Genomic DNA, 27,890 nt, shown 5'->3' on the forward strand with positions numbered 1-27,890 from the left:
AATTTCTGTCAGAGTATGAATTCTGCGTTTCTATTGACTGGCCACTAGAGGGCGTTGCACTGATCATCTGCATTGCCATGCTAGTAGGAGGGTATGGTGGATCCTTGAACGCCTGCAAACGTTTCCTGATCTTGGGATTCGGCAGCTGTGAGTCACTTTTCCCTGGCTGAGTCTTTGCCTCAAACATTTCTTCTTTTTGGTTACACTAGTCCATAGCAACGGCATTTGTGGGGTGTTTATGAATAGAAAGATTTGTATGTTCATTCTCAATGCATGACTCAACAGTTTTAATAACCTTTAATTTTCACTTAAATATATCCTACTTGATTCCAGGGAATTCTCTTCTTTAGTCCTGGATTAGTCGTTTAGACCGCAGTAGAAAATGTTTTGTGTGTTATATAATATAATGAATTTAAGTTTACATCTAAGTTACTGCTAACCATATAATAATGTAATCTGAAAATTGTATGAATGCTATATAATTTTAGGAAGGTTTTAGCAGTGTCATTTGACCCAAGGGAGTGTGTCTGGTTTCCTTGTTGTGAAAGCATTCTAGTTGGAACCTGTCATGTCTTGGAATTTGCTGCATGTGTCCCAATTCTCCACCCTTTGGCCTCCCAAGTCATGTTTTTTTTTTTGACAAAAATGCACTAAATCTGCAGGTTTCCCTTAAAATCAAACTGCGTCAAACTCTAAAGATTTCCCAGGATCCCGGGCCTACTTATCATGACGTGATCTCATCAGTTCTCTGGGTGGAGAGACATTTACTCTGGGGAATCTCATTGTTATATTAGAATCTGGTGGTTGTCTGTGACAGTGCAACGAAGATGACAGGGAAAGCGAGCAACGGCAAAAAGAAAATGCAGAACAGACAGTCTCATCCTGCAGAATCACACAACTGCCTGTGTTCTAGCTGTCTGACTGTAGGTACTGGGACTTTTCCAGTGATCCGCCCATACGCTTATGCCAGGAGTGTCTGCTTTTCCCCCATAGCTTTCTCCTCATATAGTGCTGTATCCAGAAATGTTCTAGAGCACAGTGATTAAAATAAATATGGCTTTTATTTTCATTTTTCATTTTTTTATATGAGCTTTTATTTTTCTGTTTTAATTTTAATTTTGTTATCTGATTTTGTCATTTTGTTTTATACATTTATATAAAAAGTGTATATATATATATATATATATATATATATATATATATATATATATATATATATATATATATATTGGCTAGAATTTATGTATTTCAGTTTAACTTTTAAAAATTTGAATTCTACAACTTAAACTTTTAAGTTTTTAAGTTCAGCTTTATATTTCAGGTAGTTGCAAGGCAACATTTCTCATTTTTTCATCAAGTTTTTCATCTACTATATGTTATTTCAGATTTATTTAAATGAACAAAAACATGCATTTTTAAGTTTTCATTTTAGTGTTCAATAACAAGACTTGCAGATTTGCAGGTTTGATCCTGAACTCTAATATGCACCACAGGGAGTTGATGGGAGGTGACTAGTTAGTAGTTTTTAAGTGAATCGAAGCACAGCCTTCATTCCCAAAAAGGATTCGTCTCATCCACTCTCTTTCCTTTTACCAAGACACCTGATTGGATAATTCATTTTTTGTATGTCCACCCCTCTGAAATAAATACCAGGCAGAGTTTTTAATACGGGGCTGTTTTCTGTGACAGCTTCGTGCAACAACAAATGGATATATTCTGGATTTCTAGGAAGGAATAATGAGGGATATTTTTCTTTGGCTCATGTCTCATGCGTTTGGATGAGTAGCTCTTCGCACTAGCGTTATTTATGTGGAAATATTGATTTAGTTTGTAAACTTATTTAAAAAATATTTTAAGTTTAATTTATTTTTTATTGGGTCTATATCAAACATTGTTTTAATTCTATGCTATTTTTATTATTATTTATATTTTTAATTTATTTAGCTGTGAATTAGTCATTTTCAAGTAAGGGATTTAATTGACTTTAGTTCAAACTGCGTATCTCACAAGTTACAGATTATATAATAAAATGACTAGCTCAGACGATTCTTTGAACATGTGAAATACAGTACAAGGCAAGCTCTATTCCCTTGTGTGCTCTTACTGAGTCAGACTTCACTAGCTCCACCCTTCCCCTCCTCCCCTCCCTTGCTCTCCTCCTCCACCTCTCGTCCCTAAGAGTTTCTGCCAGGATACGAGTCAGAACAGACACTCTCTCTGCAGAGTTTCAACGGGACACAGCAGCCGTAGGAGCCTTCACCAACCCAAACTCTCTCTCAGCTTTACCAGGTTAGTGATTCAGGCAACTTGAATCAGATTGTGAATGGCCCCATTTATATTTTTCAGTTGTGTGTTTTTTCTCAATAGCTTAGCATTATACAGTACAATTCCTGTTACTGCTGTAGTTGTGTTGAGGGGGAGTGTCACATGTGCTGTCTAAGCACATTGTAATGTTTGGAATTACTTCCACACGGTCCAAAACAAATATGTTATCAGAGCTCCTGTAAATGGGCCTTTGACATGCATATCTGTGCAAGTCGTCTATAAAGTGTGTCCGGTGATCCAGATAAGTTGCAGTAGTTTAGTTTACATGAGTTTAGATCTAAACAAGATTAGTCTATTCAGGAGGGGATGTGGTTGAGATTTGAAGTAAATGTTAATTCTGGGAAGTTTATGCTGAACATAGGCCTATTTGGATGCGATCAGAGGTTGGGCGTGGCGGAAACTGTAAGACACAAAGTGAGGAGAAGGAGGGAATATGAGAGGGATGGAGTTAATCATTTGAATTTTATTTTGAACTATAAATAAATGTCAGTATCAGTTTCAGAGTGCCATACTGTGACTGTAAGAGATTTCTGAACATGTCACCTCTGAAATATGTCTCCCCTTTTTCTATTCTATTCTATTCTATTCTATTCTATTCTATTCTATTCTATTCTATTCTATTCTATTCTATTCTATTCTATTCTATTCTATTCTATTCTATTCTATTCTACTCCCTGTACAGTTTCAGGCTAGCAGCAGTACTTTCAATCAGCTATGGAGACTCCAGGTCAGAAACGAAGCAGCCGTGGAGGGTTGGCCAACGTCCTGTCCCCCACCCGCATCTCTCGGCTGCAGGAGAAAGATGACCTGTGCAATCTGAACGACCGTCTGGCGGTCTACATCGATAAGGTGCGCTCTCTGGAGGTGGAGAACGCAGGTCTGCGTATGCGCATCACCGAGTCTGAGACGGAGATCAGTCGGGAGCTGAGCGGCATGAAAGCGGCGTACGAGGCCGAGCTGGCGGATGCCAGGAAGACTCTGGATTCGGTGGCCAAAGAACGAGCCAGACTGCAACTGGAGCTCAGCAAGGTGCGCGAGGACTACAAGGAGCTGAAGGCCAGGTATGTGTTCCGATTATGGTTCATCCATGGTCTTGCATGTCATACCAAATCCATGTGAGTTTAAAAGCGCCCTTCATTGATTGAGCAAGTCCTTTAATCCCTGAAGCCAGTGCTATTCCATTGAGTAAATCTGAGTTTTGGAGTTACAGCAGTAGCAATTACCATGACTCATTCCATCCAGGAGCCTACAGTAATTCCACCCGGTTTAGTTTCTTAACAGTGTGGCTTACGGTCCATAAAACTGTTACACCAAAGACCTTCAGACACTGGCTAATATGAGGGCTTTCACATATCCAGGAGATAAGTTTAACCCTAAAGAACAGAATGGTGTCGACCCCTGGGCTCTCAGCCTAGTCCTCAGCTAAATTTAGCTGAACCATGACGGCAATTTTCTCCACTTGAACATCTGCTTATTGCTCCTGTCACTAAGGCTGTTTGATGTATTTTTAAATGAAATTAAATTTAAACTGAATTCAATTATAATAATGGAACAGAAAACAAATCAACAGTATTATGCTGTAGTGTACACAATGATTTTAAAACTCTCACTGAAACTTTATTTAATCAAAAATATAGCAAAAACATAGTATTACTATTTAAAATAGTTGTTTTCTATTTTAATATATTTTATAGCAAAGATACATTTTGAGAAGGAAGTCTTCTTCACTATCAAACAATCCTTCATTATTAATGTTGAAAACCATTGTGCTGCTTAATATTTTTGTGGAACCGTGTTGCATTTTGTCAGGATTCTTTAGTGAACAGAAAGATCAAAAGAATAAATTTTGATATATTTTTCAAAATCCATCCTTGTTTAACAAAAGTATTATTTTCTGAAATGTTTTATTTACTAACTTTTGAATGGTGGTTAAACAACCACAAGTTTAGTACAAGTGTGCTGCATCTCAGGTATGTGAGGTGTGAATGTGGGTGTTGGGAAAGGGCTGTTGGATTGGTTACCACGCCCTTAACGACAGGTTTAGTGTGACGGTTTCTTCTTAAGTTATTTTTACATTTTTAGCGTTCCTGTGTGCTTTAAAGTTTTACAGTGAATTAAGATAATAGATAACATATTTGAAATGTGTTTTGCGATTGGTGAGATTTTTAAAATGTTTTTAAAATAAGTCTCTTATGCTCACCAAGGCTGCATTTATTTGATTAAAAATACAAAAAAGTAATATTGTGAAATATTATTAGAATTTAAAATGCTTTTTCTGTTTGAATATATATTATAAAAGATATTTTATTCCTGTGATGGCGAAGCTGAATATTTAGCATCATTACTCCAGTCTTCAGTGTCACATGATCCTTCAGAAATCATTCTAATGTGTGCATTTGCTGCTCAAGAAACATTATCGATGTTGAAAAAAGCACTTAAAAAAAAAAAAACGAAAAAAAAACAATGTATCTGAAATAGAAAGCTTTTTTAACACATTACCGTTCAAAAGGTTGGGGTCAGATATATATATATATATATATATATATATATATATATATATATATATATATATATATATATATATATATATATTTATTTATTTTTTTTGGTAGGAAATGAATACTTTTATTTATCAAGGATGCATAAAATTGATCAAAAATTAATCTTTATAATGTTACAAAAGATTCTATTTCATATAATTAATTAATTTGTTATATAATAATAAATAATTTCTATATTTTCGAATGATAGTTTTTAACATGTAATGTATACAGCTTCAATGTCAAACGTTTTTTTATTTTTTATTATTTGTTGTGATTTTATTTTTTATTTCATTTTCAAACATAGTTCGGTAATAATTAATTGCATTATGTAAGAGAAAAGACGCTATAAAATTATCATGCATCCTTGCATTTGTCCTTTGCACTTGATCTGTCCGATATCACTGTACTGTAAAGATAGCCAACCTCCAAAGAGAAACCATTTCCAACTATTCAATACCACTGATAAAGGTTAGTTAAATAGATCTTCATCGTTTATTAAGAAGCAATTTTTCATCCAGTCACAATGATGATTGTTATTGTTATAATCTGTTGTTTATCTTGCTGTCTCTATGGTAGTAGACTTAGTCAATGCCTGGGTTTAGGAAAGAGGTGTGTTCAGACCAATTAAGGGTGTGGTTCAGAGACAAATAGACATCAAGCCCAATGATGTGCCTTCACTAAATGATGCAAAACAAGTTGAAAGTTTAGAGAAAGCCGTTGTGAGTCATACTCATTCATTTCAGGTTTGCGGTTATACTCATGGGGGAAGTCGGCAGATGATGATCTTATTTCAGAGAGTCCCTGGGTTCCAGTAGCCCTCGTGAGTTCTTGTAAGCATTCATCAATAGGTCAATGCAGATGGATGCGTACACTCATTGGAGCTGAGCTGTTTGCCAGTGTTTGGTTTCCACAGCGACCATGCGGCCTTGCCAGGGTGTGTGAGAGGTTCTGACTGGACTGTGTGGTGACTCATGAGCTTTAAGTAACTGTGGGGGAAGCACTGTTTACTCTCACTTTAGTCCCTCACCTCAGAGAGAAAGCCATGTTGGAACAGTAGCCTTATTATATTCCAGTGAGTTTAATAGATTTGCATTACACGTATGTGTTTAGCAGATGTTTTCTTAGAACTTAGAATTTAAACTCTCCATAACGGGGATTCCTCTTTCATCCATGGTCATGCATGTCATGACAAATCCATGTGAGTTTAAAAGCGCCTTTCATTGATTGAGCAAGTCCTTTAATCCTGGAAACCAGTGCTATTCCATTGAGTAAATCTCTTGTGCACAAAAAGTATTCTCATCGCTTCCATTAAGGTTGAACCGCTGAAGTTGCATGGACTATTTTAATGATGTCTTCACTACCTTTCTGAAACTTGAAATTAGTGATAAAGTTACTAATGTGGGGTCAGAAAGCTCTCGGATTTCATCAAAAATATCTTAACTTGTGTTCAGAAGATGAACACAGGTCTGGACAAGGATAAGTAAATAATGACAGAATTTACAGTCTTGGGTAAACTAATTTGGATATATATTTAGACATTTTCATAGACTACTTTTTGTCGAGGTTCATATTTAGCTTTTTTTCAATTTGAAGTGTCAGTTTTTGCATTCATTTTACTATAAAACTATTAGCTAATTCATTTTTTATTTCATATGGCAGCCATATTTGGACAACACAAGTGCTGCAATTTTTTTCACGGCCATTTAACTTTTTCAAATTAAATCCACAATTTCTTTTTATGATCACATAGTGACTGCCGCAATCATAGAGTTTTGTACCATTCCGATGAAGTAGCGATTTTTAACATTTTAAAATAGATTTATTTTTCTAATCTAAAATGACCAAACAACACCAGAAAGATGAATAACTAATATTTCTATAAATAGGTTAATGAGCTAAGCTTTGCCAATTCAAAAAAATACGCATCTGAAATAGCTACAAGTTTTAAATTAACAAAATAATTTAAAGTTAAATGTTAAAATGTTTAGCAGTGGATGCTCCATCACACATCAGTCATTGTTTAGAAAAATGAAGGGACAGACAAGTTCTCGAATGGGGAGTCATTGCGGGTCATGCAGCAGGTACAGAAAAGCAGAAGTTGTGTTTGCACACATGCTGTGAGAGTACATGTGCTTGTGGCTGTTGTTGCGGTTGCAGCATTTGGCTTCTCCGGGCATTATCAGACAGAAGACTGTATTCTCTGTGTGTGTTGCTGTCTGAACTCATTGACAGCTGCAGTGTAGGAGTGAATGACTGAAATGTTGAAAGACTACAGCTGGAAACTGAGCAGATGAAATGCATCTTTCAGTTCATACTAAAAGAGAAGCATGTCATCACTTACCTTTCATTTCAAATGCTGTAAATCCCCCTCAGTGTTCGTTTAGGCAATGCAATGACCCTGTGCTCAGTTACAGTCCAGAATAGGAACTCTGAGATGATTCAGGATTTGTCTAAATGACTTTAATACTAACTCTAATCCACTTTTTAGTTGCACATCTTCTGACTCTGCATGCATTTTAAGGTGTGTCTTGAGTCCCCATTCATACAATAATATTATCTTAGTCTTAGTCATTCCATCATTTCAGATTCTGGGGAAGAAAAAGGAAGTGTGTCCTTAAAAAACAGTAGAACATTGATCTTGAGAGTCTTTATCACTGTAAAACATTAACTCTTCAGTTCATGTGCTCTTTGCAGTGACTATCCTTATCACTTTGACTTTCGCAGTGTAAAAGCTTTAACTATTTTATTTGCATGGTGTCCTAAATTTTAAAAATAGTGTAAAATTTTAACGTTTAACATTTAAAGGGAATTTAAAGGCAAACATTTTTGAAAATAATAATAAAAAAACATCCACTGGGATATTAAAATGCCAAACAATCAAACACATTTACAATTGAATCACTGTTATTTTAGACATCTATCTTTGACCTCAGGCCCTCGTACACCTTCTGTAAATTCCCTTTATTTATTTATTCATATTCATATAATAATTAATTAACAGTTTTATCAGTTCAACACTCACTGGTTTTGTGGTCTGCATTCTTTTAAGCTATAGCTGAAGGGCAAACTAAAAGACATTTGGCAGCTTTCAAACATGAAAAAAAATCTTCAGTGAGTCATTTCCTGCCCCTCCTTCACCCCCTCTGTGTGTTTTCCATTGACTGGCCTACCTGGTGCTGGTCTACCTATTATTAGTCTGGTTAAATATCCAATCAGCTCTCAAACATGGTTATTTGTGCTATAGGGGTTTTACCTGTCTATGAACATTCTGCCTTAGAAAGCATAATTATAACTCATGATCATTTAAATTATTGAATGCACTATGTATCATGCAAATACCATGGTTGATGAATATAATTACAACCTTCTTTAAGGTCACTTAGTGTTGTTACTTCTTTTTGGTCTGTCAAGTTTATGTAAAGTATTTTCAGTTGCTAATGTGAAATATTTTCTCATTTCTCATTTTCTCAAATAGTTTCCATTATCAGAGTAAACACATGGCAATGGACAGTTATCATATGCTTCTAAGTTTCCTGCACAAGTCACACGTCATGTTTAAAATAGACAGTCCCCCTGTGGTTATGACGTTTTGAGTTTGAAACTGTCTGCCATGAAAATGCCACCTAATATGAGTATTTTTGAGTGTTATTTTTCATCTGAATGAGGAAATAGCTCATACTTTACAGTGTTTATTTGTTTAGTTTAGGGATGCCCTGCCTAAAAAGGAATAAAATGGCTTTTAGGCATTTCCTATATTAGGCTGTTCTTCTCTCTAGTTTTAACATTCTAAGATCTCTACAGTATCTCAGCTTAAGCTGGAGTCTGTTTTCGAACAGCTCATGACAGATCAAATAGCTGTATGTTCAGTACACCAAATGCATCTGAATAGAGAGCCTTCTCTCCTTTCCCAGTGAGTATCTCTTTCCTTCTGAGAGAGTCTTCTGAGAGTCTTTCCCTCTTTGTTCTTTACTTTTTTTTGTGATGTGATCACCGCCGCAGGACAGTTTTCTCTGCTACCTTGACCTAATTGAAGATCAACTGTCCTTACTGTCTTTTGTTACAGTAAATGGGGGAATGCAGTGAGGATTTAACATCACATTTGTTTCATGTTTAAAAAACAGCATCTATCGGACTATAGTTCCTCTGGCATGTAACAAAGCCTTTAAACATTCACTATTTATGAATGTTATACTTGTAAGAAAAATTAGAACATTTTAAGTTAGAGTTTAATGCTGTTAGCAGGAGTCCACAAATGTTTTAGATTTGGGATAGTCCATTAAAATGGCCTAGTCTAGCAATATTATATTGTAAATGAGACGCAATAAAAGTAATTGTCAAGGTTGTCTCTCTAAAAAGAAAATTGTGCAGTTTAATATTTAATAATGCAGAATTTTCAAGACATCCTTTGGTATTAAACGTTTCTTTGTCAGGACTACAATACATGAAAAAGCTGGTAGAACATGGTTGTGGGGTTGATTCCCAGGGAACACTCATACTTGGCAAATACAAAATTTTTGCTTTGCACAAAAGTTGCTTTGCACAGAAGTTGCTTTGAATAAAAGTGTTTGCCTAGTGTATACAATGTTATTTGGGGATCCTGAAGCAAGCATGTTTGCATTGTACACAGCTTTGATGATTATGCTGGAAGCGATCTAGTTTTGTGACTTGCTTCTCGCTTTCAGTGAAGCCGCAACATGTAGCTTTCTATTGTCATGACTATTAGCACAGCTTGTTTTCCTCCCACTGTGTGTTTGTTTATAATTACATTCAGTTATGAGAAATGATTCTCAGTCCGGATCCAGATCTCTGTCCTGATGTTCTTTTTTTCTTTAATCTAGAACATTACATATGCAGATTCTGAAAAATATCCTTTATCTTGTTTGATGTCATGACAATAATAAATAACACAATTGTGTGAGGAGTGGTTCAAGATGTTTTTTTAATTATTTCAGCTATTTGGCATTGAGTAGTACATATGTTCAGTCTTGTTACTGCAGATTTGAAGATAAACAAGAAAACTTTCTGATTTTTGGAGTTGAAGCTTTTACATTGGTGATTTCACATGAGTAGATTTAGTTGTGACGATGGTCTGAAAAAAACATTTTTTAATTTTTAACCTAAAGAGATGCTCCATGCTGTGTGTGTGTGTGTGTGTGTGTGAGTGTGTGTGTGTGTAAGTTTTTGAAGATCTTTGAGTCATAAATTAGAAATCATTTTAAAATAATGGGGATATAATTCCCCCCCCCCCCCCCCCCCCCCCGCATACTCGCCTAGACACGCATACATATTTGGCTAGACATACACCCACTTTTGGCATTTTCATCCCCTCATTACAATCCTTTTGTTCTTAAAATGTCAAATGTAAAATGTGCACACACGCTACACTTTATCCCGAAAGCACATGCAGTGCTGCTTGATTTGGTTGTGGTTGGATCTGGAAAGGCTTTGGACTGACTGACTCATTCGGTCACTTATGTAATCCCCATCCACGGATTCTAAACTAAAGATGAAGTGTGTTTTTCATTTGCAAGTGATTTGTTGAGAATTCAGAGTGAGCTTTTGTGCAGCGATGCTTCCATGTAAAGCAACACCGAGACACCAAACCGTTGCTAAAAGACAAATTTACTTTAGCGACCATTTGTAATCAAAGCCATATACACATTTCTGATTCTTCTTAACAGTATGAATGCGGCTAAGTGATGTTGAAGATGCACTGATTTGTTACATTAAAAAAGGTTTTACACTTAAAGAACTTAATTTTACTTTAATTAAAAAAGTATCATATCAGTTTAAATTTTGTTCTTTTTCATGTTTTTAGCAGTCAAATACTACTTATTCTTGGCGTAAAACTCGAAAAATATCGATGTGGTTGTGAAAGACAAGGAATTGTCACGTGGCACTGCCATGTGACTCACAGCCCGAGCTGATGTTTGCCTTTGCCAAATCCTTAATAATGGGAAACACTGGCAGAGTATAGTACAACATACACACAAACACACACCCATCTCCATCCCGTTCTTAACCAAAGGCAGCTGCAAACATTATATTTGGAGAACCGGAGATGACAGTGGAATCTCTTTATGTTTATTCCATGGAAAAATCAGTGAAGAACTGTTTAGATTGTAAGGCTGGAGACCCTGCGATGCAGATTATGTTCGAATGGGCTTGTATAAAGAGAGGGAGGAGAGAGGGTTTCTGTAATTGGTGTTCTGGTGGCGTGTATGAGCCACGGGCGTAAGGGAGAGAGTGAGTCATCGGCGGCTCCTAAACGCAGAGCTGCCACGCTGGCAGAGCCTCAGCCTATCCTCCCTTTTGCAAAGTATGAAACAAAATGCATATTTTGCATATTAGAAGTAGGGATTTATATGTGATCCTAACTCCGATATAAGAGAGCGCACACACTTGTCCCTGCAAAAAGGAGAGAAGAGGCCTAGCTGTGCTGCAGTTCAGGCCTCCATGATTGTCCCTTCCCAGAATTCCTGAAGAATCCCTACAAAAGGCTGTTTTTGTTTGAATTGACATTAAAGACTGTTATCGTTTGTGCCAGACTAGACAGAAGGATCAAATTAATCATGTAACGCTATTTCACTCGGAGGGAATTGCTTTTCGCATTTGTCATGTGCTAATGAATCTGAGAGCGGGAATAATGTTCTCTTTGTGCTTGTTCCTCAGCTTCAGTCTCAGTTGCAGGATCTCGCCTGATCGTAGGACCACACCCTTCACAACTACCAACTAGAATCATATTTTCATAATAATAATTTTCCTGAGGCTACATAACATTACCATGTCTGTTGACTTTGAACACCTTCACTGCTAGATGCAATCAGTGTTTTTGTTTAATTGGTTTCTTGAATTCAAGATATATGCTTCAAAAAATGATTAATTATGTTGGAAAAAAAAGATTGATGCTGAAAACTGAAAAAAATACAATGGGGAAAGATAGATAAAATATACAAAAAATTATATATATATATATATATAAAATACATAAAAAAATTAAAAAATGTATATATTATATTATATTATATAAATAATATAAAATATATACAAATTAAACAGGAATTTAATATTGATATGATCATCTTAAAACATGATACATTTTTCCTGTCTAATAAAATGATTTAGAATAAAATAAATTAATCTCCTTTGAAAAATACTATTTTTTTAACATAAAATCTAGACAAAATACTGATTGGAAAATTGTTTGCAGTGTCAATGTTGTGAATGCTGAAAAATGCGACATGCTTATTAATTTAACTTTTTATTTTAGTGTTAATTAAATGAACATAAATTTAAAGACGAGAGAAGTTACTAGGCCTAGATAAATCATCATTATTCTTTAAGACTAACAAGCCTCTGGGTATCTGCATCAACCTGCTCAACCTTTGAGGTTTTAGATATGATTTGAATTTAAAATGGCACAACCATCTGTAAAAAAAAAGTCCTTCAACAGATCTGTTACTTGCAAATATCAGTGTTAAAGTGAAAACTTTGGCTCATTCCTAAGTTCGGATAAAACAAACAAATGTAGTAAAGATGAATGCCTATAGCAGGTTATGCTTTGTCGAGTCTTTCCAAGCTGGTGTAAGATTGTGTGTAAAGATCTGTCTTTAGGAGTTTTTGACATTATTATCAAATTTCAAACCATTACAGTGGGCCACTTCTGGTTCTGGAATGGTCTATTTTAAGCCTGTTTATATTAAGAGTATATTTCAACCCTGTGAAAGCCGTCTTTTTCCTCTTGAACATATGTTTTCCCTTCTTTGTGTTTCATTCTGTCTCCATGGAGATGTCATGGTGGACCTGCAGCCGACGAGAGTGAGTCAGAATCGCCTCAACAATTAAAAAGGAAACGTTTATTAATAGTACAGTGGGAAAATGGGGAACCCCTATCTGAAACGTTTCTGCTTTAAGATTGACTCACGTGTGCACTTCACCCATAAAATGGAAAGTTGAAGTCACATTTACGTCAAAAGCAGTGAATCGGTGTATTGTAGAACCGAATGGAGGATGAGGAGGCAGAGCTTGGGCTGTGAATTAGACTTACAGGAAACAACCTCGTAGATCATTCAGCTTATCTGCTTTTCAAAATGCGGAAATAAATACGTTTCTTTTTGCTAGGAAGCAGATTACTTTTAATTTTGAGATGTTAAACAGTTTCACTTACAAAATCCATGATGTTATCCTTGCAGAGAGATACAGGCTTAAACTTAAGTAAATGTTTTTGTTTGAGATTTTAAAAAAAAGAGATAAAGAGCTCCAGCCCTTTATCATATTGGCGAAGTGCTGTGTCAGGCTGTGGTTTTACTATGTTCTTTTTATGGTTTTACAAGTGCTTTGATTAACGCCTACGCCCTACGGTCAATATTCCTCTCCAAGCCTCTAGCTGTTGCAGGTGAAGGCTGTCTATTATATGGTGCTTTTTGTGAAACACGTCAGGGTGAAGTTTTTTAAGTAAATATATGGTTAACAAGACACTGCAGGGACCAAAATTCAGAGAATGTCCTCATAGACTTACAGTCAGGTGATTTACTTTTAGAAAGGGCATTTACTTTGTCCTGTTAGTGGTTGTGTTGTGTGCGTGCAAGTCTACTGCTGTCATGTGGTTTTGGACTCATAAGTATACACTGAGGAAGTGCTATCAGTTTTATTGATTCTCATTCTGTGGAAAATGTCTCCCTGGGTTTGACTTCTAAATAGATTTGACTCCAGAGTGTTTTTTGGTTTGTTTCGGGTATACCCTGTTCGTGGTCAATGTCTTCTCAGAGATGGCCGCATGTGCCATATTTCCGCGGCACTTTGCTATGGTAACACTACAGCAAACATTTAGAGGGCTTTTTTGTGGGTTTCTTTTTCGTCACAAAAGAGGACAAAGATAACTGTGATTCATAGTGGAGCTGGTACATTCCTCTCCTCCTCTCTCTTTCTCTCTCCCGCTCCCTCAGCTGGCTTTTATTGTGCCTGAAATGTTTCCACTGTGTCCAAGATGCCAAGCCAAACCCTTTCCCCTTGTGTCTCGCACACACACATGCAACCCGGCACACAAAATACACACTTTTAATGAAAACTTACTGGAATTGATGCTTTTATTGAAGTGATTTGACTCCCGGTTTCCAAATGGCATAGTTTTATAGTTTTTTTCTCAACATATTAGCTATAATAGACTTTATTTTACAGTTGTTTTTCTTTAGCTGCTATCACTCAAAACTGAATTCATTCAGATTTGACCGTTTGCAGTGTAACCTTTGACCATGTTGGTCCAGTCAACAAGGACAGTGTGACGCGGCACAGAGGCGACGTTAACACGTGTTCTTCCATTGTCTACTAATAAAGCCCTCTGGTTGGTTTGGCTTCCTGCGGACAGATCCTGGATATGGTAGGAACCAAAACAAATACAGTGGCAGAAAAAAATACATCAAAGATAGAACATAATAAATAAAACTACGCCACAGGAGGCTCTTAAACTTGTGAATGTGAACAAAACAGCACATTTAGGGTCCTGACAGGAACAGGCTAGTTTTAATTGCCAAAGAGCTTAGGTTTCTGGATGTGTCTTTATAACCTTGGCTTAGCCCAAATATGCCCATCAACTGCTTACACACCTTTACCATAAACCACCTACTATATACAGACATTCACCGTCACCCCTCTGGGCTCCAGAAGTGCATTCTCTCCTCTGACTGTGTCCATTAAAGTTTTAATGAGCAGATTTAGACTAATTTTTTTTCCATATAAACACCATGTCCCGCTGAGGAACAAAGATTTTTATTTCTGTAGAGTGAACAGCTAAAGTAGATTGATTTGTGAGCTTTTTTTTCATTAACACTATTCCTCAAAGTAATAGTAATTTAACTCATACTCATAGTAATGAATGTGACCTTAAAATATTCTGCATAACATCTCCCATAAACCTTCCCATCCATATTTTTGCATAAACTATTAGTATTGTAACTAGAATTTCAGTTACTGTTTTTTCCAAAAAGTTAATTTCATTCATCAACTATTATTTTACAAGTACGTTGCTTTCACATCCTCATGTACACATTTTCTTTAACCTGTTGATAGTAGCCTAATGATCTTGTTCATCATTGAATAAATATCAGGTAGTAAAACTTTGATCTTTGTCAGGGCAGAGATGTGCTGAGATGTCTTATAACTCTCATATATTTTAATGTTTTTTCATGTTCCCATACTCATTAACCGTTTATTGTAAATATGTGGCTGTAAAGTGGAGAATGTGACCTTACAAAACCTCTGTTGTTGTGAATGGGAAGTTATTTGAATAACGTCTCTCAGGAAGGAGGTCGACTGGAATGCTCTTTAGAAGAGAACAGAATACAAACTCTAGGAGTTAGTAGCTTTAGTAGTTTCAGTTTTAGTCTAGTTGGAGACTTGGAGTCTAAGGCCCTGTTTACATAAGATGTGTTTTGGTGTGTGGTCAGATCAAGGGGAGGGTCTATTGTTGGGTAAATGCATGTTGTTGTTGTTTTTTTAAATAATAAGCATAATAAGCTTGTTTAATTTACATATAGACATGCATAGAGGTGACAGAAAAAAATAAAGAGACCATTATCTTTCGTTTCTGCTCTGATAGCCATAAGACAACGCCAAACACTGAGTGTTAGAAATCAGGATTGGTGAGGAAACATTGTGCACGTTTTTCATCTTCAAGCCAAAATGAGATCTTCGCCCAACAAAGTTTAAATCCCGTCTAGCTAGTGCGCTTCCCATAATGTTTAACAATAGGGCGTTTTTTTGTTATGGCTGTTCGAAACACATTTGACGACATGAACATTACAAAATCAGTCCGGTCAAATTCGCTTTCGATTAACTCTGGAAGTTGTCGAAAGTGGTCAAGCTTAAAATGTTTTAGACCGTTTACACCTGTATGTAGTGTCATCCACTTGTGAGCCGATCGACCAAAATGCGTCTTAAAAAGTGGAGTTTGGAAGGGGTTAGGAAAGGTGCTTTAGGGACTGAAGTGTGGGAGAGCTTTAATTGTTTCAAGCCCTGTTTGGTCATCAATCACATGACTAAAATTGGAGCAGCTATTTTACAGGCCTTGTGAAATCTGATCTGGGAATGCGCAGAGAAGCACTCTAAACCTAGATACTTGTTTTGAGAAAACTGCAAACCTAAACCTCACTTTGCCTTAATTCGGTTCATACTATAATAAAATGACCAGTCATCTTTTATTTATTGAAGTGTTTGCCATTCTGATTTAATTAAGGTTTGTGTGGTCCTTTTCTGAAACGTTGAAATGAACAACCCTGCAATCGTGCACACATGGTTTAAATTCACTGTTGGAGTCCCAACTCCTGCTCTGATTCAGAGAGAGGCTTTTTAAGGTTATTGTTTACGGATTTAAAAGTTTCTTTGCATTTGGTACAAAATCCCAGGCAAAAGTTGTAGTCTGACATTAATTTGCCCTGAACTGATGGTTCCAGCAAACATATTCAGTCAAGTTTATGGTTCTAAATCTAATTAATATTTTAAAGTCTTAGATCAGTTCTGACAGCCGACAAGATCCGATCCTCTCCTGAGGCGCTTTACCCAGGCCATGGTGCCACGCTAGTGTAGTTGCTTCCAATTTTCTGAAATAAGAGACTTTCTACTCAACCCACAACATGCACGCATTCATATAATAATCAAATACAGAATATACCGGTAACTGTATTCCTCTTTGTGTCTTCATGAAAAAAAAATGCTTTAATGCTGTCTTCGTATTTTTATGACTGTAGGAACACTAAGAAAGAGGCGGATCTGGAATCGGCTTTGGCAAGGCTGAAGGATCTCGAAGCCCTGCTGAACTCTAAGGACGCGTCTCTCTCCACAGCACTGGGGGAGAAGAGATCTTTGGAGGTTGAAGTCAGAGACCTGAAAGCCCAGCTTGCCAAGGTGATGACTACATCACAGCTGTATTATCTAAGGGATTGGGTGGTGTGGTGCTATGATTCCAGATCTGGGTTATTGACCAAAAGGTTGACCACAAGTTTAAGCCACAAAGGACAATTCATAATCAGGCGCTTGAGCAGGGTATTTTTAGCCCAAGTTACTACAGAGGGGTTATTTATACAATACGTACACTGAAAGATGATTTTAAAGCACTTTCTTGCTTTATAATTTCACTTACGTTATAAATATTTAGAAGGAAAAAATCACATTTAAAAACCTAATGATTAAATGAATTATTTTCAATATTTTTCCAGTAAATACTAAATAATTGTGTTTATATATATATGGGCATGAATAAATACCATTTAAAATAAATAAATAAATAAACAGTAATTCAATTTTTTTAGAACAAGATAAGTTACTTGAGAAGCAAAATTTTGTAATATATTAAGATTTTTTCCACAGAGAATATACATTGATTTAAGTGTATATTTCATACCTGATTTTCAATTATTTTTTTTATTAAAATTTAAATTATTATTCTTATATTCAATTATTTTGTTTTTAGCAACAAAAAAACATCACAAATTCGTGCTTTTTATATTTTTTGTATATTTGTGCTTTTTAAAAAGGGAAAATTTAATAAATAAATATTATTTTCAAAAATGTTTTGTGTCTGAAATAAATGTATCTTTTTACATTTTTCCATTAGTAGGTCTCAACAAATAGGGGGCCTCTGCAAACTTCTGGGGGCCCCCAGTAAGTCTTAATGTAGTTATATTAACAATTACATTTATTTATATATAATAATAAATTCATAAAAATATAGATGCGCATCATTAAACTGACACTATATATTTGACACAGTTTTTTTGTTATGAATTCTGTTTTTTATAACAATAGAAATACATACAGTATAACCTTAGATTAGGAGGGTCTTTGTATATATTTTCTTATTTTTAATATTTTCTCATATCTCTAGTGCTGAGTCAAAAGACCTACTGCATTAGATGTTGTCCTATAAAAATCTAAACCTAAACATTTAACCAACAAGACAAACATGCTAACAGGTTTTTATTGAGTGTTTTACATAGTAAATTGCTTTTTACTTTGAATTTAAATATAAGTTAGTAAAGTGAATATGTGTATTGCAGTTGGAGGGCAGTCTGAACGATGCTAAGAAACAACTACAGGATGAAATGCTACGACGTGTGGATGCTGAGAATCGAATCCAGACTCTGAAAGAGGAGCTGGAATTCCAAAAGAACATCTACTCTGAGGTCTCTCCATTAAATCCAGAATTCAGTGCTTACTGCTAGCTAACATATTTACTAGTTCTGAAACAATCAAAGACATTCAGGACGTTCTGTACTCTAATCTGATGTCTTTCTACAGGAGCTCCGTGAGTCTAAGCGCAGGTATGAGTCGCGTGTGGTGGAGATTGACAGCGGCCGGCAGCAGGATTTTGAGAGTAAACTGTCTGAGGCTTTGACTGAACTTCGTAGACAACACGAAGAGCAGCTTCGCATCTACAAGGAGGACATTGAGAAGACCTACACCTCCAAGGTAATTTAAAAAAAAATACCACCAAAGAGAGAACCACCAAATGTAGTGGATTTACAACTGACTATAGTATGAGGATCTACTTCTCTGTATATACCCTGGGGCACTTTGTTAAACCACTGAACTGGCCCGCCCTGCATACATATTTGCTGACTTATCCGTAGCCAGACGTATTTGTTAAAATGTTTTTATGTATAAAGGCATCCAGCATATCTGTCAGTCAAATGTCATCCTGTATTATATATGTGTAGCTGGAGAATGCTCGTCAGTTGGCTGAAAGGAACAGCCATTTGGTGGGAAGCACCCATGAGGAACTGCAGCAGACACGTTTGAGGATGGAGGGTATGACCTCTCAGCTCAGTCAACTGCAGAAACAGGTACACACACTCATACATACATAAATTCGGCATGAAACGGAAGTTGCAATAGTCTTTTCTTCCCTATTGTAATGTACACATATATCTGAGTGAATACGTTCATCCAGCTAGCATGTAGTCCCACTGCAAAAGGACAACTTAACAGATCAAATGAAGCAATCTACTAATACTCTTACAAACACACTATACAGGATATGTAGATTTTAAATGTATATTATCTAAATTGCATGGTTGTGCTCCGTGCGTTAGCTGGCTGCTCGTGAGGCGAAGATCCGTGAGCTGGAGGAGTCTCTGTCCAGAGAGAGGGACATCATGCGGCGGCGTCTGGAGGAGAAGGAGAAAGAGATGGCTGAAATGAGGCAGCGCATGCAGCAACAGTTGGACGAGTACCAGGAGCTGCTGGACATTAAGCTCGCACTCGACATGGAGATCAGCGCCTACCGGAAGCTTCTGGAGGGTGAGGAGGAGAGGTGAGAGATGGGATATTACTTACTGCACACACGCAGAAAGCCTTTTTTTATACTGGTGTTGCTAGTAAATAGTAGAGCTGTCATCACTTTAAATTTAAATAAAATTATTAATTCATAAAATTAAGTATTTATTTTTCATATTTATTTGATAATTTATTCAGATTGATATATTTTTAATGTTTTTATATTACATTTAGATAAATAAAACCATTTTAATCTAACGTTAAGAAATTTATATTAATAAAAAGATGCTGGATTGATTTTTTTCAGATGTCTTGTTAGTTTTTAATATTTAATAAAGTTTGATGTAAGAAAATATTAATACAACCATTTTGAATCTATTTTAGATGATGTATTTTACTTAGCTTATAGATAAACATTATATTAATAAATAATAATATAGATAAATAATAATAATATTGTTTATTTTAAGACTAAAAGCATTAATGATATAGTAATTGCATATATTCATATTAGCTGAGTAAAGACCTCAAATGAAGATAATCTTATAATAATAATATAATAATAATTATATTAATCATGATAGCACTAGTGGTGAATGACAGCCTCATATAATAACCCACAAACTATCCTGCTCCCTCTGTTTAGGCTGCGTCTCTCCCCGAGTCCCCCTCCTGTCCGTGGGGTGACTGTGACCCGCTCCTCTGGTTCTGGCTCTCATGCACGTTTGGTCCAGAGCAGCAGTCGCACCTCTTCCGGCAGCGCTAAAAAACGGCGTTTGAATGATAATGACAGCGACGCCTCCAGCGTGGTCGGTGGAACTGTCACCCGCACACGCGTCTCCCAGCAGGCATCTGCTAGTGGCCGCGTCACCGTGGACGAAGTTGACATGGAGGGAAAATATGTACGGCTGAGTAACAAGTCCGACCAGGTGAGTAGGAACCTTTGGTGACAGGAACTTTGGTGATCAATAAAGAAGAATGAAGTATTATTTACATTTTATTAAATGAATCCTCTTCCTCTACCCAGGATCAAACTCTGGGTCACTGGCAGGTGAAGAGGCAGATTGGTTCCGGCGCTCCCATCATCTACAAGTTCCCACCAAAATTTAACCTGAAGGCGGGACAGACTGTGACAGTACGTGTAGTTTACAACGTAATAATCTGCTTTAGCTTGCATTTAAATTCCTGACTCACTTCAGTGTCTCTCTGCTGTCAGATTTGGGCTGCAGGAGCTGGAGGAACCCACAACCCTCCTTCTGACCTGGTGTGGAAGACCCAGAACTCATGGGGCAGTGGAGATCTGTTCCAGACCACCCTCGTCAGCTCCAGTGGGGAGGTGAGATAATGTTGAAAAAAACAAACAGCTTTTTAATGTGATTTGATTCAAGGTCACTAAGTGACTAATTTACTTCCCTCTTTTTTCTCGTTTTTCCAGGAAATGGCCATGAGGAAGGTCACACGCACTCTATTCCAAGATGAGGAAGATGAAGAGATGGTACATAGTCACTAGCACATCTCAGTTAATGTAGTCATCTCATTATCATTTTTTTAGTTTTGCCAGGTACAAATGAAAACTAAAGTCTATTTATCGGACTTCACAAAGTCAGACTAAAGCTCTAACATGACTTTTTGCCTTAGCCTGACTGAAATCAAACTTTTAAAGTGCATGTATGTAAACCTTTCTTACAATATGTGGTGTACATTGTGTTACATACCCATTCCTGTCATAATGAACATCATTATCTTTATTTACCCAGTATAGTTTTGTGTTTGGGTGTTGCCTTCCTGCAGTGAATCACAGCACTAAAATGAACCGAGAGTTGCCAGACTTTATCTATATTAAGTTCCTGTACCTCAGTCTCATTTGCCTCCGTTGTTCTCCACACACTGTCTCCCCCTTCAGGCCGCCCATAGCACATGCGGGGATAGTGAGTACAATCTCCGCAGTCGCACGGTGCTCTGTGGCTCATGCGGGCAGCCGTCGGATAGAAACAGCGGCTGCGTGACGGCCAGCTCTGGAGTGTCGAGTGCCTCCCGCTCGTTCAGCTGTGGAGGGGGGCTGCCTGATACTTTTGTGTCACCCTCTCACTTCATTGTGAGCAATGGCAACCCGAGACAGGTTTGTTTTTTTTAGTTTTTTATAGTTGCAACAGTAATTTATTTTCTTTCTGTCTGTCTTTATTTGGAAAGATTTATTTTTTTTTTTGCAAAAAAAAAACAAGTTTTAAAATACATCTTGTGTTTTTTGTTTAGGGCATCAATGTTTTTGTTTAAGGCATGTGTAAGATTTCACATTAAAATATCCAAAAACCATTAGAACACTGTTATATGTTTTGTTGACCTGTGTAATTACATTAGCGATGTTTAAATCCGGTGAAATCAGCTATTTTAATTAGTGTTACAGATGTGTCCTTACGTCGCCTGTCAAGGACGTTATTTTGAACAAAAAAAAATATGTTTTTGTGAAAGACTGAATTCAGATCATATTCAGAACAATTATCAAACACAGGTGGAGTAGATGCACCCCTAATACTTGCACAGTCCTGAAGCTCGTCTTGAGTCCACATTTCATTTAGTAACTTTAGATAGTTTTGATTCATATGCTGTTTAATGATGATCGCATTATTTTACATATGCATGATTACATGCGATTGCTTGTTTGACTGCGTCTTCCTCACGTGTGTTTTGATCATAGACTGTAAAATAAATATGGACGTAGTGTCCGTGATGTCACCCATAGGATTCTGATAAGCCGTTCTGAAGCTTAAAGTAGGGGCGAGCTGGGCGTTGCCATCTTGCGAGCGAGTCATTGGGTGTCACTCCCGGATAACAGAAAATGGGCAAAAAGGCGGGATATGGGCGGAGCTCAGGTGACGCAATGACTATAGACGGTGGATAAATGGCTAGCCACCTGTCACTCAGAGTAACCACGCCCTTAATTATGCAGAACTTTAAGGCTTTATATAACGTAAACTAATGAGTTATAAAAAAAATTCACCCCCCTCACAGTTGTCATGAAGGTCAAAATTAGCCATATAGACCAAAACCACTATTTGTATCAAGCTGTAAACATGTTTTTTTCTGCTGTGAAGTTGGGAATTTTGACATGGGGCTCAATGAGTTTCTGCTCCCTTCTGGAACCAGTTTATATTACTTCTGTATTGGCTTCAAGAGAGATCGTGGGAGGTTGCCGCTTGATTTTGACCAGAAGACTCTGTACTCATTCAAAGGATGCGTAATATTGCCCCCTAGTGTCTGACTGTGAAAACACGGAACCCCGGAAAATTACGGTCTTGACCAGGAAGCGTTTTCTCACATATAGCGGAAAATTCCGTGTTTTTGATGGGGAAAGAGTTAATATGTTATTCTAATAACGATCTAGATTACTGCAAAGTGCAACAAGTCTCTCATACCAGCTGCTGAGCAGACGCACAGAGTAACGGTATAACGTTAGACTCCCATGATTCCACGCTAATTCACAGCTTTATCAAGCTATGCCATTTCTTTTGAATAAGCGACCCCTAGCGGTGAAACTTGCATACTGTGCCTTTAATGCTTTTAGTCTTACAATCATCAAATTATTATTATTTATTGTTTTATGATGATTAATATATTAATAATTCATTTAATATTGATGTAAAACAAAAGCATAACAAATTCTCTCTCTCTCTCTCTCTCTCTCTCTCTCTCTCTCTCTCTCTCTCTCTCTCTCTCTCTCTCTCTCTCTCTCTCTCTCTCTCTCTCTCTCTCACTCTCTCTCACTCCTCTCTCACTCTCACAGGCTGGACCCAAACTTGACAACTGCTCCATTATGTAGACAAGCTGTAGCCATCTGTCCTTTAACACAAACCAGGAGGAATTTATCCCACAACTATTTTCCTTTTTTTTTTATTACATGTCTTATTACATTATATATTTTGTACTTCAGTCTTTCTTGTTTTGTATTTCATAATCTGCAGGATAGATTTTTTGCTTTTGTATGGCACAAGGCTTCATATGCTGGCAGCTTGTAGGCTGTAGTTTGCGCTTATAATTATTATGTCCATTGTGTTACTCTAATATATTTGCATGGTGGGCTGGCGGCAGCTTCAGATTTAGAATAATCGTACTGTACTCAGGGAGAGAGGCGAACAGAGCACTTCACACTCACACCATGAGCTCTCCACGGGAATGCTGTCAGAACGCAACACGCACAGTCAATAAACCCTCTCAATCATGTGGCAAAACTCTCATGTACTGGACTAGAACTGTACTGCAGGCTGGTTCCTTAGCTCACGTTCAAGGACAAGCTAATGCAAGACAGGAAATTAGGGATCATTTTTACATTGTCCCTGTCTGTAGGTTTTATGGAATTTTCATGCTACCTCGCAGCAAAATGATGTGCACACACAAAAGGGAAAGGACAGGCTGAAATTCTGTGCAGTTTTGTTACAGTGAGACTCCAGGATATGAAATACAGATGCTCTGGATGTAAAACTGCTTTGTACCTGATACAATTGCTTGCACAATTGAAAAGGGTACTTTGTGTCTTTTGGCAGTGCGTTTACAAGCTCGGACTAGACTGCAGTGTGTTGTGTCCTGTGTAAGTGTTATGGGATGTTTCTGAAAGACTTGAAGCAACTGTAAAACTAATCCAAAGAAAATCATCGTAGCAGTTTGCATTTGCCAAGATATTGTCAACATTTTAAACAAAAGCTGATTGATTGTTTTAGAAGGAAAACGTTTGAAGTTTACTTGCAGAGAAAGACATATCAGTTTATATTACGTTACTAAAGAATCATGTTGTGTTTAAAAAGTACCGAGTACTAAATGATTCATTGCAGCATTTAAAGAGATGTATTTTTGTTTCAGCCTTAGAGGCAGAATATTTAAATATGCAAAATGACCACCGTCATTCCCAGCTTTAATGTCATTTTTACGGTGGTACTTGAAATGTTTGCGTTTTATCATGTACACTAAAACATTTGTATTCCTCTATGGAACCGAGTGTTGATTTGCTCTCGTCACTCCTCTCTTGCAGTAGATGATCCAGCTCCTCACCTGGGTAGCTGTAGGCTCCGGTAATCTGAGCAGTCCTTTCCTTCACTGCACAGATGTCCAGTCTGTTTAGGGCAGTCTGAGAACAAGTTACCTGAAACAAAAATTCAGAAAGCTGGAATAGCTTTCATTATAGGAAATTAGAAACATAAGCGAGCACACTCACAGCTCTCCAAAAAGAGGGACTAGATATTGCTGAGATTAAACTTGTTTATTTTATTGCTTAGCGAAGCTTTGGGTTTCTAAAGGAAAGTTTTGGGATAGTATATCTATTTTTTCTATATATATACTTAAAAAATGTGGTTTTCTATTTCTTAAAAAGCCATTACCGTTATTGTAATAAGCCATATCTTTTTTTTTCTGTTTTAACTGATAATGAATTCAGTTGTTTGTAATGGCATCTTTGTTGCCTTATGCAAAGAAAAACACTTATTGATATCCAATTCTAGAGTTTTCTGTTAGTATACATGTAGAGTATACATTTATACCATCAAACAAAAAGATAAAATAAAAAAAAGCCTTGATTTTTTTTTTTTTTTAGTTAGTTAGTTAGATGGTTAATTTCATGAAGGGTTTTGTAAAAAAAAAAAAAAAAAAAAAGTTCAAACAGACTGCAGGGCAATGCAGAGAATGTTTTGTTGAATTTTTTGTCTTTATAAAATATTTACTGTTTTGTGAGGAATTTCTTGTGAGGAGCCTTGTTATAAATGGTGCCTTGATTTTTTTTTCCAGTAAAACAAATAAACCTCTTCTAAAGCCATTTTCTGACTTTTGTTTTTAGTATCATAAAAGTTGAACATAAGTCTGACTGAATATATTGGTTACATGTTTAGGCCACATACACACACAAGATTACAGCATTGTGTCGGGTCATATCAGGCCCATATCGGGCACATCTGGAATGATGATCAGCCATGAAATGATGGCGCTTGGATGGACCACTCCTGTTTGCCAGATCTAGGCCACAAGCAGGCCATAGCAATGCCACACGTCAGCCAAGAGCAAAATAAAAAAAAATAGACCATATCTGAGCCACAAAATCTGAGTATATTAAATATGGAGTCAAATATGGTGTTATTCCCTTTCTGGACATGGACAGTATAGTGTGCATACACTTACATACGATCTCGGACTAAATATAAAATATCTTAAACTATCCTAGAGGGATACTGGGATGGGGTCTTGGAGATCATTAGTAAAGTTGTTGGCAATAATATACCCAGGGAACCCAGGCGTACCCTATAAGGGGACACTTCTTTGCTGGATAAGCAAAAGGGGTTCAGTTTGAGGTTTGTTAGATTATCTCTTTTAGCAGCTGTAAAGTGTGTAACATTGAGGTGGAAGGATCCTAAACCTCCGTCGTCTTCTATGTGGACTACAGAAGTATCATCCTATGTACCACTGGAAAAAATAGCATTTCGTTTGAAGAAACGTCAAGATTTGTTTGCAAAACATTGGGGCAACTTTCTCTCGTATCTTGGTATAACAACAGGACAAAGTACTTAAATTTCAAATAACTTTCCATGTCTTTTGTTCAGTGTGTTTATGGTTTATTTGTGGCACTGGGTGGGGATTGGGGTATGTTATAGGGTTTTGTACAAGGGAAGATCTGTACAGTCTATCCTGTATTTTGTACTGAAATGTAATATTAAAACCCAATAAATATAATGTAAAAAAATATATATATATCTTAAACTGTGTTCCTAAGATGAACGCATGTCCCAAGATTCTGAGCTCAAACTTGGTGTCATTAACTATGCGTTTGTTTTGAATATGCGCCCTCTAGGGGACAGAAAAATGACAAAGTGCTGGCCTAGAAATCTCAAGGGGGTAATCTAGCGCTCGGAAAGCGTTCCACCCCTAGGGGCTGCCATTGCTAACCATGCCATCACCTGCTGTTAGCATCCCATTGACTCCCATTCATTTTTGAGTCACTTTGACAGTGAATAACTTTACATCTGAGGCGTTTAAAGACTCCATTTGTCCATTGTTTATTTCTAAAGAAACACGACAATGCATAAAAGGCTCCGTTACCTTGTATCTTACACTATCGCTCCGTAGAAGCTGTTTTTGTAAAAATAGGCTAACTATTGCGTCATAACCAACACGACTCTGTCGCACAGTTGAGAAATTACCGTATAGACCTGAGGAGACGCTCGCAGGCAATCTTTTACTGTCTATGAGACAGTCGGGGGGACATGGAGACATAAAGTCTGATAAAGTCAAGGGGGAAGAATGGCGAGAAGCCCATAGTGAGCCAAAAGCAACGGGAGAAAATATTTAAACGTGCAGTATGCAACTTTTGGCCACTAGGGGTCACTCATTCAAAATAATAACAACTGACGTACTTTGGTGACGTCGGGAAAGTGCGTGGGCTCATGGGAGTTGTTGTCATTATTGCCACTGTCAACCAGCGAATCTGGCATCTCCAGCAGAAAACATGTTCACTGACAAGGTAATTGATTGTTATATTACATCTCTATTATTGTTAAGTTTAGTTACGGCTTTTCACTTTATGTAATGTCAATCTAATGAAATAGCAGCAAGCTACCGTTACTTAACAAACTTATCAGTGGCGTTAGCTAATGTGTGAGACAGAATGTTGTGCGGGCGGTCGCTATGCCAACATACATATAAGTTGGTAGGCTATGTTGACATATTAACCGCGCATCATAATTTGAGTTACTCAAATTATAGATATGTTGACATGGCATCCGCGATTGTCGAACATTCTGTATATCAACTGTTCAATAAGGAAATAAATTTCAATTTAGTTTATCATTACCAACATAAAACAGTAAATGAGAGAACCAGGACCAGCAATACGTTGTTCATTGGAACACGCGCTGTGTCGCTCCCCACGTTCATCAATCATTCTAATAAACATTTATTTTGGTTCTCGGAGATATATGAATAAGTAGATCATTATTAAATCAATATTATATGTAGCTAGTATTAACATATGATAAAAGTGACGGTCACCTTATATTAATTGACCAAGATAGTGGCATATTACCTTATGAAGCTAACGTTACTTTCTCCAGCTACATATAAAACCAATAATAGCTAGTCCATCTGCGTTTTACACATGACATCATCGTGTCACCAAATATACGGATAGAAATACTTTTGAATCAGTTTTTAAAAAAATAGCTCTTTCAGTCTCCAAAAACAGAGAATCCGCCTGTTTGAAAAGCCGATACAAAATGCACAACATTACGTATTCAGCTAAACGCGTCTCAATGTGGTCAAGATCGCTATGCAATATGCAAACATACAGCATGTTATGATTATATGATTATTATGTTAGCTGAATGGTTACTTAAATGACCTGTTTATTAAAACACAAGCGAGATCAGCATCTCTCTGCAGTCCGAGCTTGTCACGAAGATTTCGCCATCTTTCAAAGGCTTCTCAAAGGTTTACACGTCTCTTGCTTCTTCTACTGTCCCAAAATCTTCTCGGGTCATTTTTTTCACCCGTACGTTTGCGCTTTGTTGAGCTGGCAAAACGTAAAGGCAAAGAGTAGTCATGATCCATTATCATACAGACTTTTTTATACGGGGGTTCCCCTTATACTGTCTGTCAGTGTTCCTCTTTGAGTTTGGCGGTTCCGCCCATAGATATCTATGGTTCCGCCGAGTTCCGCAGGAAGCAAGACGCAAACGTGGATATGACATCAAAGACGGGCGACATAACGGAAATAAAGACACGGTC

At 37.0% G+C, this 27,890-nt stretch overlaps 1 protein-coding gene across 1 annotated transcript; it reads left to right on the forward strand.

The window, feature by feature from the left end:
* lmna (lamin A) lies at window positions 1-24,934 on the forward strand. The gene is made up of 14 exons (XM_067448491.1): window positions 1-147; window positions 2,180-2,289; window positions 3,008-3,386; window positions 16,610-16,766; window positions 17,918-18,043; window positions 18,159-18,329; window positions 18,578-18,703; window positions 18,953-19,173; window positions 19,783-20,065; window positions 20,164-20,271; window positions 20,353-20,472; window positions 20,572-20,631; window positions 21,040-21,255; window positions 22,918-24,934. Exons 3-14 carry the CDS (start codon window positions 3,040-3,042, stop codon window positions 22,951-22,953), a joined length of 1,971 nt encoding a protein of 656 aa, XP_067304592.1. The 5' UTR covers window positions 1-147; window positions 2,180-2,289; window positions 3,008-3,039; the 3' UTR covers window positions 22,954-24,934.
* The last annotated feature ends 2,956 nt before the right edge of the window (window positions 24,935-27,890 follow it).

Source organism: Pseudorasbora parva, chromosome 7 (genome assembly GCF_024679245.1).
Source record: "Pseudorasbora parva isolate DD20220531a chromosome 7, ASM2467924v1, whole genome shotgun sequence".
NCBI classification, from domain to species: Eukaryota; Metazoa; Chordata; class Actinopteri; order Cypriniformes; family Gobionidae; genus Pseudorasbora; species Pseudorasbora parva.